The 14,752-nt window shown below is 42.5% G+C and overlaps 1 protein-coding gene across 1 annotated transcript; it reads right to left on the minus strand.

Annotated features, from left to right (window-relative positions):
• Window positions 1-101: 101 nt before the first annotated feature.
• LOC308375550 (NXPE family member 3-like) lies at window positions 102-12,626 on the minus strand (the record flags this gene model as incomplete). The annotated part of the gene is made up of 8 exons (XM_080851716.1): window positions 102-296; window positions 1,059-1,396; window positions 4,746-4,949; window positions 5,091-5,161; window positions 5,430-5,845; window positions 6,551-6,958; window positions 10,851-10,918; window positions 12,617-12,626. 8 exons carry the CDS (start codon window positions 12,624-12,626, stop codon window positions 102-104), a joined length of 1,710 nt encoding a protein of 569 aa, XP_080707842.1.
• Between the last annotated feature and the right edge of the window lie 2,126 nt (window positions 12,627-14,752).

Genomic DNA, 14,752 nt, shown 5'->3' on the forward strand with positions numbered 1-14,752 from the left:
GCTGTGCGTTGGGTGTTTTGGAGACATGACTGCTGAGTGGACCAGAGAGACAAAATGGAATTAGGGGGGCAGTGGTGGGGGTAAGAGGACGGGCGGTGTCCTTACTTGGGGCAGATAAAGGAGAGAAGTATATCAATTTCGTATTTAATGATCATTGGGGCAGGATGGATGTCCTCTGTGTTGTAGTGACAGGCGGTCATCTGCCACACATCCAGGATGTAAACTCCCACGCCACGGAACGCTTCTCGCAGGATTCGATCCAGCTGCATGGAGTACCAATCACCGGTAAAGATATCCTGCAAAATACACACAGACACACATTATAAGATGAGCGTACAGCAGCCCAGAGGCTATTCTAGAGAGCCCTGAACTGTTCCATCTGTATGTCACATCAGGTGTGTGTGTGTGTGTGTGTGTGTTCATGAGTGAATGGGTCTGAGTGATATGTTCTTATTTATGAAATCCAAATAAAGAAGTAAAATGTTCCCAGAGTGCGTGGATGTGAGTGAAAGTTGCATACATTTTTGAATGGGTGTGTATGTTTTAAGTTCCACTGTCAGGTACACACACACTCACACATGCACAAGCATATAGGCGCACATGTTGTGCTGAACTCCGTTGGCCTTGCTAGACTTATTGTACTCTCAGCTCACAAGCTATAAAATATGTGTGTGGGTGTGAGCAGCACAGATACAGAGAAAGGAGGAAGACTTCAGGGAGGCAGACGTCCATTTTCTATCCCAGTAGCAAGTAGCCTAGGTGTGCTTTATGCTGATGCTGGGTACTCACCAAGGTTATGGACATTTGAGCTCAACAGCCCAGACACACAAGGCGACACACACTCACATGTGAGTCTAACCTGCCAGGTCCAGTGCATGTGGTTAGAGAAGACTGCTCACAGCGCAGTACACAAACACACAAGGATGCACACACTTCCACGCTCAATCATACAAGGATACACACACAGACACATAAGGAAACACACACTTACTTGTCTAAACTGCCCCCTGTGGTATTCCAAATGCATGTGGTAAGAGAAGGCTGCTCCCAGTGCTCACCTTGTACCCCGTGTTGGCGGACTTGATGATGACCTTGGTCTCCGGCGCCCGCCTCAGCAGTGCCACTACCGCGCGGCGGACCAGCAACACCCGGTAGGCGTAGTAGGAGAGTGGGTAGTTGGTGAAGTGTGCCCACATGCTGAAGATGACGACAGTGTGCGGGCCGCCGGCCAAGTTGTCGATCTCGTTGCTTATGTAGTGCAGAGACACCACCGGGGCCTTGGCGCTGCGCAAAGGAAGGCCGTGTGAGCGGAAGTGCAGGTCGATGTTGTTCTCCACGTCCACAGCCATCTGGGGCCCCACCTGGTACGCAGAGTGGAGGTCCATTCGCTTCAGAGCTGAGGAAACAACAATAATGTGATAACCACGCCTTTGCTTATTGGACAAACAGCTAGTGGTATATACAGTATGTGTGTGTGAGTTCTATGAGAAAAAGATTTAAGATGCAAGATTTAAGATTTAAGATTTAAGATGCATTTATTTACTGATTTCAAAACATAAACAAAATATAAGACAGTTATATGATCATATAATAATGATGTAACCATGATGATGATAATAATATTTATACTAGTGCAGTGCCCGTAGGAATTATGCATTCTGTAGTGTTAGCAGACGTCGGTGTAGCTGTTGGGTAGTGTAATAGCAAGACATATTTGCACTCCACATAGGTACAGGTTACACTTAAGTATTTCCTTTTCATTAAGAAATGTTTTAATGTTGTATAGCCTTTTTGGAGATACACCAACAAATAAAGTTTGAGATTATGTATGGATGCAGTTGAATATAGATGTCAAAGTTGCTGTCTAAACTATAAACTAAATGTCATAAAGAAAGAAATAACCAAGTTATGGTTGAAATAGGATCACTTCTTTATTGTAAGGGTAAGTGTAGGGTAAGAATGGTCATGCAGTAGGACTCAAATGTAGGTTAATTTTAATGAATGTATGTACTGTACTGTATGTATGATCCACATCTCATATCCACAAAGAAATGCTTTTACACACGGTCCGAAATACAAATATAGTTGACATTATGTGTGTGATTCAAAGGTATACAGACCATAAATGGACATGCAGTTGGACTCAAATGTAGGTTCATTTTATTGAATGTATGTACTGTACTGTACTGTGTGACTTTGATGATGCTAGCTTTGACAGCCCACTCTCAGACAGATCGTAATCTAATTATGTCCTTAGAATGGGAACACAGTTTAAATACTCTGACTGGAGATGGCGTTACTATCCCCCACCCGAATTCAGTGCAGGACTGGGAGGATAACATGACGACGTGGGCCCAACATAACTTGCAGCGAGATTTGCGCGTATTTCGTGGACTCCATAGCAACAGATGGGAAAGCAATGGACAATCTGAAAGCCTCCGAGGCTTATAAAAATATTCATATTGTTTATTAGTATAGCGTATTTTTACAGTAGGCTACATTTCTGCACTTATTTGACTTACAACTTGGCAAACTCATTTCATAAGCATGGTTGAAATGTAACTGTGATTACAGCACTTATTCATGGCATATGCAAAACGCATGAATTTTACTCTATACAACTCTCTCTCTGAATTGATAGTTCGCGAGATATTTCTGTTTTATCGTTTGCGTTTGGATTACGCGTGGATTACTATTTCCTGTCTGTTAGATGACTGTACAACTCTAGACATTACTTTGAAACTTAATATAAAGAAGCTTATATAAACGAATAGATAAAAATCAATCACTGTCTTAAGATTACCTGAGCAAAAGTCTGTATCTGTTCACCAAGAAGAATTTGAATGCGGACCTCCTTATCGTATCCAACGCTATTCTGAACTTTGAGTGAAGGCAGGATCTATCTATAAATCCAGGAATCTCTGTGTGTCTGTCAGTCTGTCAGTCTAGGGCAGGGGTACTCAAGTAGAAATGATGAGGGGCCACAAAAAATGTTTTCAGTGACTCAAGGGGCCATTTATTGGGACCGTGTACGTCCGATAACGTATCATAACATAACGTATGTATAACATTTACAACATTTTATAACATAACATTTCCTTTTTATTAAAAACAAAAATATTTCCTAAAATAAGATTATTATTTTAATTTGGGCATATATTAAAATAAATAACTAAATAAAACCAAACATAACCCTGTTCAAGATAAAAAAAAAAGAAAAAAAAAATAGCCTTCAGACAGCCCATTTTTGACTGTCTGTCTCGAGTTTGGGAGGGCTGGAGTGGTCTGTTGGCTGGAGTGCTATCTTTATGGTTGCAACCCCCAGCCTCGTATTGAGATCGTGGCGCGCGGTTTCAAAATAAGAGCGCCCAGCATTATTTTTAATAATTAAAAAAACTTTTCAAAACAGCTCGAGGGCCATTAATAGACACCCCGCGGGCCACAAAAGGCCGCTACTTGAGTATGCCTGGTCTAGGGCGTATCTCACTGACGGTAGTTACGTTAGTTATGAGATTTCGCATGTAGCTTACGCATGTCATGAACCTGTGCATCCTTGATTTTGAAGATTTTTGAAATTACAGTTCGCGAGATATTTGTATTTTGCCGTTTCCCGTAGCCACTAATGGGTTATCGTTTCCCGTCCCGTCGGCACTATGGGTAGTGACGTCACAATCAAACAATATACGCCTAGCAGTATTAAACTATCCTGCCTTCACTCAAAGTTCAGAATAGCGTTGGATACGAGGAGGTCCGCATTCAAATTCTTCTTGGTGAACAGATACAGACTTTTGCTCAGGTAATCTTAAGACAGTGATTGATTTGATCTATTCGTTTATTTTTAAGCTTCTTTATGTTAAGTTTCAAAGTAATGTAGCTAAAGCATGTCATGAACCTGTGCATCCTTGATTTTGAAGATGTTTGAATTCATAGTTCACGAGATATTTGTATTTTACCGTTTGCCGTACGGTGCAAACCCATGTCACCGTTTTAGCGGTGTAGTACTCCACTCTTGCGTTGTGATTTTGATTGGCACCCAGCCTTTTATTCATACACTCTGACAGGTTTAATGAACACAGAGCAAAGGTGATCACACACAGTAGCCTATCTTCCGAATGACAGCCTCTCCCAGCCAGGGTAAATGCAGACTGAGGTTTATAATATTGCAATAATGAGAAAACAAAGTACAAACGAATTACAACAGATACATCGGGACACTTTTTTGTGAATGATGTCATAGTCATAGGACAGTAGTCGTCATAGATGTTACCCCCTACAGGCACTGCATTAGTAGTTTTAATACAGCTAATATTGTTTGTGACGTAATTTGTGACGTAATTTCGGTGCTACGGGAAACGATAACCCATTAGTGCCTACGGGAAACGGTAAAATACAAATATCTCGCAAACTATGATTTCAAAAATCTTCAAAATCAAGGATACACAGGTTTATGACATGCGTAAGCTACATGCGAAATCTCATAACTAACGTAACTACCGTCAGTGAGATACGCCCTAGACTGACAGACTGACAGACACACAGAGATTCCTGGATTTATAGATAGATGAAGATAAAAAAATTATATAAAACAGGTTGGCCCATACAGTGCATTCTACTCAATCTCAATCTGTTTCAGGTGTTTTTTAGTTTTCATTTACACAGTCCCTGAAAAAAAAATGTAAACATCTACAAAGAGAGAACTACATTTTCTCCTGTGAGCAGCCCCGTGTGATATTTGTGTGTCTTACTAGGTACGGCATGGATGAGGAAGTCAAACCACTGTCTGCAGGTGGAGTCTCCCATAATGTGGATGTGCTTGTCCTTCAGACACTGGGTCGTGTCATCCGCTGCAAAATGACGGGCGGCACACACAAACGACGTCCAGACGTCGTTCATGTAGAACCCTGATGGTATTGGTGTGGGTAGCCCAGGTTTACACGACTCTCTCACCCCTAAAGGAGGGACAGTTTGGGAGCATGACGTGAGGGTTTTCATGTGTGTTTGTGTGTGTGTGTGTGTGTATGCGTCCATGTATGTGTGTTTTGCACCAGGGTGGCTCTGCAGTCAGTTCCAAAGAAACTGGGAAAACATACCAATGGTTGTATTAGAGTCCATGACCCTAATCAGGCGTGAATCCCCCTTGAGCCACCGGTTCACATGTTGACTGTGGAGAGATAAAGCACTCAGCATCCTGCAGCTTAACTCTCACAGCACCAAGGTCATGGGTTCAATACTTAGGGAGTTACAGAGCATATTTACCTGTGAGCATGCATACCTGTGAGCATGCATACCTGTTGCTCTTGTGCCTACTGGCGTCATAAAGTTGAGCATCATAAACAACAGAGTTATAAAATATGCACTTGATTACGTGAAGAACTGTTAACCTTAATGATGCATAGAATCTCAATAAATACCAAACCCCTCTTGCTCACCTGTCCATGAGTTCTTGCTCGAGGGCTGTCATGGTAAAGTGCTTGCCACCTATGGAGTGATACACCAGGGCGTTGCATGGCAGAGTTTGGGGTTTGAGGCACTGCCACGTCAGCCCGGTGTGGGCATCCTGGTACTCACAGCAGCAGTCCTTCTTGGAGCTCAGCACCACCCCCTCCCACTTGATGTTGCACACCATCCTCTCCTCTACTTGAGCACCCTGGGGGTCATTGCCCACGTAGTAGCCAGAGAAGAAGACACGGTTGGAATCTGTGCTCTGGTGTCGCTTGAGGGCCTGCACGGCCTCGCTAGAGTGAATCAGGCGGACCGCCACCGACGCCAGGCCGACCCACGGCAGGGTGAACCGGGCCGAGTAGGTTCCGTTCTGGTGGTCCAGCACCTCTCCAAACACACTGGCCTAACATCCAGGGGGGAAAGAAAAGCAAACAATCACTCATCTATCAAGAACTGTGTGCTCCGTGGGCATTGGTTCCTCTGGTGTCATTTATGCTGGGGGCGATGGGGAGATATCCCAGGGAGGACTGAGGGAGGAAGCTGCTTTATGGAAATATGGACTGTCGTGAGATGAGTCCCTTGTCATGCTGCTAAGGAGGGCACTCGCAGACGGTTGTTAAAGGAAAAGGGCATAACATTAGCCAGTGCCATCGAGGCATGGCGATCAGCAGAGCTGAGTGATTGGCAGTTGAGATTCATGCAGAGAGCTCATTCGGACAATGTCAATGTCATAGGGAAACAAAGCGGTTCCATCATCATCTGTATGGACAAGATAATATCACAGCGGAGGCAGATCCCTAGCCCCTCATAGAGACCCTCAGCGAGGCTATCCTTAACGCTCCCAAGTACTTGCAGAGCTTGCTACTGGCTAAAGTAGGCTACTGACCTATACTATTACATGCAGTTTTCCCTATGTTTTTGCAGGAAGAAAGGGTATGGCGCTAGCCTGTATATCATGGACAAGATGAGTGCTCAAGTGATTCTTGAATATAAAGGCCTGGTGCTCCTCATGCTGTTATCAACCCATTGACAGATCTGTGAAAACTAAATAAACAAAATAATGAAATTAGCTGAACTGCAAAGATGCCACATAAATACATCAAATTACCTTTAATTTGTCTGAATAAACCTTTGCCTGAAAGAAATCCCCTCCGTAGCTTTTTGGAGTTTTGGTAAAGTCCTTGGCAACGATGGTGACGTGGAGCTCCTCCCCCAGATAGTAACTGCCCTTGAGGTCATTAATAACGAAGGTTGAGTGGTTCGGACTGGTGCTCATGCTTGCTGTGGTAATTTGGCGGTCCGGTCCGCCCCAGTGGACCACCTTCAGCATCTGGTCCCACTCATCCGCACTGAAGCCCGGGTCATTTATGGCGGAGGCTGGAGAGACCTTTGGGTTGTTGGGCTTTGGTGTTTGGTCAGTGAGTCCGTCGGAGTTGGGCATGTGCAGCTGCGAGAAGGGCCTGGGAAGAGGGCGCCCATCACCTTTCCTGTCTTCACAAGTGTAAGACCACATCACCTGAACAGACATAAACAATCAAACAAACAAACAGTAATTTCTCTACCCAACATGCACTGCATCGTTCTGAAAAAACCATGTCTGCTATTCTGCAGCAGAACAATATCTAGGTGGACACCATCATTTAGGCCAGTGGTTGCACAATTAACAGACTACAATACAGTGTCACATATACAGGGCCGGATTAACAATTTTCTGTGCCCTGGGCAACAAGGCTCAAGGCCCCCCCCCCCCCCCCCGCCGCCGCCGCCAAACAATCGTAAAGTCGCTATTATCAAGATCATAGCCTACACTAGTGGAGATGTATGTGTGCACAAAAGCCTCAGCATAAAGTGCATGCATTCAAGAGACCATTCAGACGCACAAATGTGCATAACTTTTTACAATTAATCTTTAACAGAACTTGGTGGCTTGAGGAGTACTTATTGAATGTTTCAATTATCTTGAAAGCAAACAGCTAGGTAGGCCTTAACTTAAAACCATAGAACATTTTAAAAATGCAAAAATGGGAAATTATCACCAACCATGAAGCAGAAAATTAGTGTGTTTTTAGTAAAAGTAAATCATTGGCTACACTGTTGCATGTCATTTCAAAGTCAAGATCATGTTTATTGTATCACAATTCAACATTTGATGTTGATCACTTCACTACTATATATCCTTATTATTTTTATTTAAACAAATGGACCTTACAACTGGCCTCTCCCTTAAAGACTGAACTCATGACTACACAAACAATTATGAGGCCTAATGACCTATCTTTACTTTTAAAACTTCTCTCATTAACACTAGGGGTGCGATATGGGCAAAAAAGAATATCTCGATATTTTTTTTTTCATTTTGACGATAACGATAATTAGACGATATTTAAAACAAATGTGATTGGAATTCTCAGAGTTATACCTTCTTGGAAATTACAATAATGGGCACAATGTTTAAGGAAAACACTTCTTTATTGTCTTTAAACAAAAATAACTTAATTAAACTGCAATGCAGAAATATTGAACTCTTGAAATAAAGTGCTCCATGCATCCATGAGAATTATTGCACATCAACAGCAGTGATTATGGCCTTATTAAACTTAAAATTCTGTCCCGGATTGTACAAAAATACAAATACATGAGCATTCGAGCATGGATTGGGACGATTTTTTCTGTCCGAGCCCGGCCAGGTCCGACAGAATAGTAACCGAGCCCGGACCCAGTCCGACAGGCATTCAAATATTTTTTTTTTTCGAATCCGAACCGAGCCAGAAGGAATCAATCTCAACTGTTCATAGTACTAATGCCACATTGACGTACGGTTTTTTTTATGAATAGCCTGGCTTTATTAAACTGAGGCATCAACAGTTAAATGCTCTCTCACACAAACAAGCGCTGTTAAACGCACAAGCGTGCACAATAAGGCCAATACGTATATTTAAATTAAATGATTGACATTGCAAGAACGTTTAGTAAAATGGTGCGGCTCCTTTAAGAAGAGCACGTACAGGGAGGGAGAATGGTGACGCATAGTTTGGATGCAGCGACAAAGATTTATGTGCTGTAACAGTGTTAAGCAGTATGTGAGTAACGTGAGTTTTAATAAATCATAGCGTGTGTAATGTGTAGCTATTTCATTCCGTTTGCTAAACTTTCCTGCTGTCTGTTTTTACTAACCAGCAGCAGACGTAACGGGAAGGGAATTAACCCGAAGTTAAAAACATGCAGGCTAATCTACTTCGGCCGTGGAGCATTTTACTCCCCTGCAATCTCCAACTACGAGACAGCCTCCGACAGCAGGAAAGGTTAACAAACGGAATGAAATAGCTACACATTACACACGCTATGTTTTAATACAACTCACGTTTTATGCTATACCAACGGAGGCACAACAGACATCACCATGCGCTGCCAGGACTGCGTTCATAACGTGATATTTGTCAACAACGTTGTCAAGTGCCCCTTTGATGTCATGGGCCCTGGGCAAGTGCCCAGTTGCCCTAATGGTTAATCCGGCCTTGCACATATAGATTCTAATGCTTGTGTGACCCAGTTTTCTTACTGCATTATTTTTAGAGGTATATTTTGTTAGCAACATTATGGTTGTTTGCAACCCAGGCCACTCATACCAAAATCAACCAGTGTACAACCCATGTCATACCCAGTTTGAGAGCTGACAATCTTAACTTGAAAGTGGTATCTGTGGCTGGGGTATCTGTAAGAGCAGAGTTGTACGACAATGTCTCTCCTAGGGCAGGACAGTCTCTCCTAGAACAGCCCAGTCACTCCTAGGGCAGAACAGTCTCTCCTAGAACAGCCCAGTCACTCCTAGGAGAGACCAGTCTCTCCTAGGGCAGACCAGTCACTTCTAAGGCAGGCCAGTCACTCCTAGGGCAGGCCAGTCTCTCCTAGAACAGACCAGTCTCTCCTAGGGCAGACCAGTCACTTCTAAGGCAGGCCAGTCACTCCTAGGGCAGACCAGTCTCTCCTAGAACAGCCTAGTCACTCCTAGGGCATACCAGCCTCTCCTAGGGCAGACCAGTCAATTCTAAGGCAGGCCAGTCACTCCTAGGGCAGACCAGTCACTTCTAAGGCAGGCCAGTCTCTCCTAGAACAGCCCAGTCACTCCTAGGGCATACCAGTCTCTCCTAGGGCAGACCAGTCACTTCTAAGGCAGGCCAGTCACTCCTAGGGCAGACCAGTCTCTCCTAGAACAGTCCAGTCTCTCCTAGAACAGCCCAGTCACTCCTAGGGCAGGCCAGTCCCTTCGAAGGCAGACCAGTCTCTCCTAGGGCAGACCAGTCACTCCTGGGGCAGACCAGTCACTCCTAGAACAGCCCAGTCACTCCTAGGGCAGACAAGTCTCTCCTAGAACAGCCCAGTCACTTCTAAGGCAGACCAGTCTCTCCTAGGGCAGACCAGTCACTCCTAGAACAGCCCAGTCACTCCTAGGGCAGAACAGTCACTCCTAGGGCAGCCCAGTCTCTCCTAGAACAGCCCAGTCACTCCTAGGGCAGACCAGTCTCTCCTAGAACAGCCCAGTCACTCCTAGAACAGCCCAGTCACTCCTAGGGCAGACCAGTCTCTCCTAGAACAGCCCAGTCACTCCTAGGGCAGACCAGTCTCTCCTAGAACAGCCCAGTCACTTCTAAGGCAGACCAGTCTCTCCTAGGGCAGACCAGTCACTCCTAGAACAGCCCAGTCACTCCTAGAACAGCCCAGTCACTCCTAGGGCAGACCAGTCACTTCTAAGGCAGAACAGACACTCCTAGGGCAGAACAGTCTCTCCTAGGGCAGACCAGTCACTTCTAAGGCAGAAGAGTCACTCCTAGGGCAGAACAGTCTCTCCTAGAACAGAACAGTCTCTCCTAGAACAGAACAGTCTCTCCTTCATACTATTCAGTTCAGTCCTTAAAGGCATCCAAAAGCTGAGCAAGCCTATGGCAGTTCAGATAGATGAATTAATGAATGAATGAATGAATGAAATAGCCTGCTGAGGAGAGTCACGATTGAGACACATACTGTTGATGATCTGTCTTAAAAAAGTCTACATGCAATAGGGCCATCCGATATCCCTTCAGCTAACCTATCCTTTAAAACGGGCCTTCTGCAACGATAAAAACAACCTGTACTGTTTGAAGATTAAATGCATCATTTTCAGATTATGGCAGATAATAACATTACTAGTGTAAAAAAAAATGTGGTTTCATTACAACACTGCAGTATGATCATTGTCCCACGCATCATCAACATTCTGTGATGGAGAAAAATCGCTTGGCGCTAAACTAGGCTATGGTTTATCATCAAATTAATCAAGCACTTAATGCATGCATCCTGTATAATTCGTCTATGTGCTTCAATTAAAATAGAACAAAATAAAACATTATTATAACAAACAAATATCAACCTACCCAGAAAAACAGAAGTCCGAGTGACAAAATCCGAAAGCCATGCTGCAGGATGTGACCACACCCAAGTGCTAAAACAAGAAAGTTAACTGTTAAGTCAGTTAATATTCAACAAAACTACAGTCATAACTCAAACCATCTTCATCAAAACTACAGTTGTAACTAAATTCATCTTCATCAAAACTACAGTTGTAACTCAGTTCAAAAACTATAATTGTACGTTAGTTCGTCTTCATACAAAAAAATAAATGTGTTTAAAGATCTGAATAGGATGATTTAAAACATGATGAATCAGGGCTGTTTCCTTTTACAGTACGGAGCCAACTTAATGACATTTGGTAACATTTAGCCTGCTGCAGAATGAATAATTTGACAACAACTACTCACGCTTGCAAAGTTTGGGTATTTGTGTGTGGGTCTTTGAGGCCATTCCACTTCTGATTGCTTTGCGTGGTGCCGCAAACTTCTCTTTAGTGTTTGGTCTCAGTGCCTTAATAAAAAGTGCTGAAAGTACTGGATGGACTGTGTTTTGTGGCCTGTGTGTCTGTCCTGTATTATCAATCGTAAGAATTCATAAACATTATTCTATCTAAGTTCATTCAAATGACATTATAAATGTACAGTTCCAATGCATTTGATACATTCAGCTGTTTGTGTTTTTCTCATAAATTACCATGCAGCATAAAAGTCCTCAATAAAACTTTGAATGCATACTTCTGGATTTGGGTAGCTATTTTTTGCAACTGTTCGGTGGGACACTGTTTAGTGACTAGCTGGCTACCACGCTGGCATTGTGAGATTTTAATGTTAATTAGCTAAGTCAAACTTGTTAGACTTAATCTTTGTGAATCATGCTAATTCTGTTGGCTGCCGACAGGGATAGCAGCAGTTCATGTCATTTGCTGAAAACCAGCTCAACTGTGCCTCCCCTGTGTGTAAAAGCACCATACCTCCACTGATGCACACACAGGTCAGCAAGGTCTGAACCTGTTTAACACACTTTTTAGTGCTAAACCACGCCACTACGCTCACTGAAAACCAAATTTGTTTCGCCAGAACACTTTTTACTCTTTTTGCTCTAACGCGCAGAGGCTTGAGCTTCATAATGGCACTCAGATTGATTTCTTAGACCTTTTATCCGCCGCATGTCGTGTCTTTCTAGCATTTTCTAAGGTGCGCTTGAAAGTTGAAATATTATAATAACTAGACGTAACGCAAAGAGTTACAAAATATGACCGACGAACTGTTCAGTAGGTTTTGGCACAGAATGAGTCATGGTTGTCAGTGTGTTTGTGTGTTTTTACTGTATGTGTTTTGTGTGTGTAAATTGGTTTGTTTTTCATTTTTATGTATTAAAGGAATTATTTGTGATAGATTTTGATGATTTGGTTATGTAATGTTTTGTGTAGTACTACTTGTTTGTGGATTATTTTGGTATATTTTTCTTTTGCAATGTAGTTTGTTAAAACAGGTCATATAAAGAGGTGTGGAAACAAAGTGAAGTTTCCAACTACCAACAGGTGGTCTATAGGTGATATCAGTCAGGCACAAGCACTAACAAGTTGGCAAAGTTTGAGGGTCTGCTACGCCCACACCTTCCGACTAATGAGACAATCTTATATAACTTTTAGTCGCCCATGGCTGAAGAGTAGCCTGACCACATTTCAAGGCGTTACCAGTAAATCTGTCGGAGGAGTTCGATCAGATGAGAGGTGTGCAAACGCCGTCAAAACGCATCTTCCACTCAAAATGGCCGCCTTCCTGTGAACCTGCCACCATGGCGTCAAGAGACTTTTTGGTGCGTCCAAGCATGATGAAGACGTGTACCGAATTCCGTCAAGCTACGCCAAAATAACCCCAATGCGCAGGGTTTTTTGCAATGTTCTAGGGGGCGCTACAGAGCGATTTCGCTCCATCATGTAATGACTGGTTATGGTATGGGTTGACATGGCCCTTTAACAAAAACATAGAAGAACAATTTGTCCCTTGAGGCCCTACAGTTCTCGGGAAATTCGAAGAAAACTGTGTCACGCCAGTTGGTGTGTAACCATATAAATAAATGTATTGCACGTTTCATAGGCACCGCACCTGTCAAACAGCCAAATATAGCCTACTCAAAAGTAAATCATGTCTAAAACAGAAACACAAATTCGAACATGGGAGCACATTTTCATACTGTTGTAAAAAAATAAGGCTTTCAGTTGTTCTGGGTATATAAGAGAGACACAAAATGTGAGACAGACCAATCTCCAAGCGTTCTCATCAGTTAGTCACAAATTGAGGGCAGTATTAGCCTTTTAGGTTAGCTACATTCACACTCCACACACACACTTATACATTGCATCCCTCATTGTCAAAGTATACTTACACAGAGTTTGTTTGTCCATTTGTTTTGATGTACAGATGTAGCGCTGAATCAAAACAGGTTACTAAAAAACTGTAGACGCTTCACAAGCAATGTGCGGCGGCCGGCGGGTAAAATAAACACTGGCTCGCTTGGCTGTTTGCCAGAGCTTATGAAACGTGCATGCCCAACCTGCCCAACCGGCCAAGTGTAACATTGAGGAGTGGTGCGCCTCCGGGCCGTGAAATGCCCTGTATTGTTATTCCTAGGCTTCTTCTTCTTCTTCTTCTTCTTCTTCTTCTTCTTCTTCTTCTTCTTCTTATTCTTGTTACCTTTTTCTGCGATTAATTCAGCCCGAACCGCTTAACGTAGAAACTTCATTCAAACTTTGTCGCGTAGGTCTTGTAAAGGACACTTATGCTATGTATTTTTCACTTTTCTAAACTTTATACTTAGATATTAAATAAAAACGAATCTAAATTGTCCCATTGACTTACATTGGGCCATTATGACATCATAATAGGGTCTTTAAACTAGCTTGCACCTGTGCTTCACTGACAGCTGCACCAAATCAAAGGAACCTCTTCTCTGTCCCTCTCAATTTAACTGTAACTAGGAACATTAAGACACCTTCCATTCTCTACTTTTTTTTCTCTCCATCTCTCCATCTTTCTCTCTATCCCTCTCAGTCTACTTTCTCTCACACTCAATCTCTCTTCTTCACTCCATTTTTATCTCCTTTTTTCAATATTTTCACTCTCTTTTTCTCTTCCACTCTTCTTTCCTTCTTCCACTCTTCTTTCCTTCTTTCACTTTTCTTTCCTTTCTTCACTCTCCTTTCTTCTTTCCTTCTTTCACTCTTCTTTCCTTTCTTCTTTCCTTCTTCAACTATTATTTCCTTCTTTCACTCTTCTTTCCTTTCTTCACTCTTGTTTATTTTCTTCTTCCACTCTTCTTTCCTTTCTTCACTCTTCTTTCTTTTCTTCTTTCCTTCTTTCACTCTTCTTTCCTTCATCCTCTCTTCTCTCCTTTCTTCACTCTTCTTTCCTTTCTTCTTTCCTTCTCCCACTCTTCTTTCCTTTCTTATTTCCTTCTTTCACTCTTCTTTCTTTTCTTCTTCCTTTCCTAACTTTTGCATTTCATGCACTGGTATTTCCTTCAGGAAATGCATTTTCTAGTTATTATTATTATTATTATTATTATAATATTTCAACTTTCAAGCGCACCTTAAAAAATGTGAGAAAGACATTAATATTAATGAGACAGAAACCAGCAATCAGAATTTCAAACAGTACTTTTATCTTTTGCAAAAGAGAAAGTGTGCTACAACAACCAAATGTTGTGAACAGACTCCAAAGATAAGCTGGGCGCAGCCAGCATTTTGTGAGTAGAAAAAAACAGGTTTCATCATCACACAAAGTCCCATCGCTTCAGAAGTTGCCGCAGTGATCTCAGAATATGTCCTTGAGAGTTGAGCAGTGTGCATGATTATCAGTACAAAAACAAAACATTATTTTGTTGAGAATTTCTTGTTGATAAATTAGTTGAGTAATGTTTAACT

This window comes from Sprattus sprattus, assembly GCF_963457725.1.
Source record: "Sprattus sprattus genome assembly, chromosome: 14".
Lineage (NCBI taxonomy): Eukaryota > Metazoa > Chordata > Actinopteri > Clupeiformes > Clupeidae > Sprattus > Sprattus sprattus.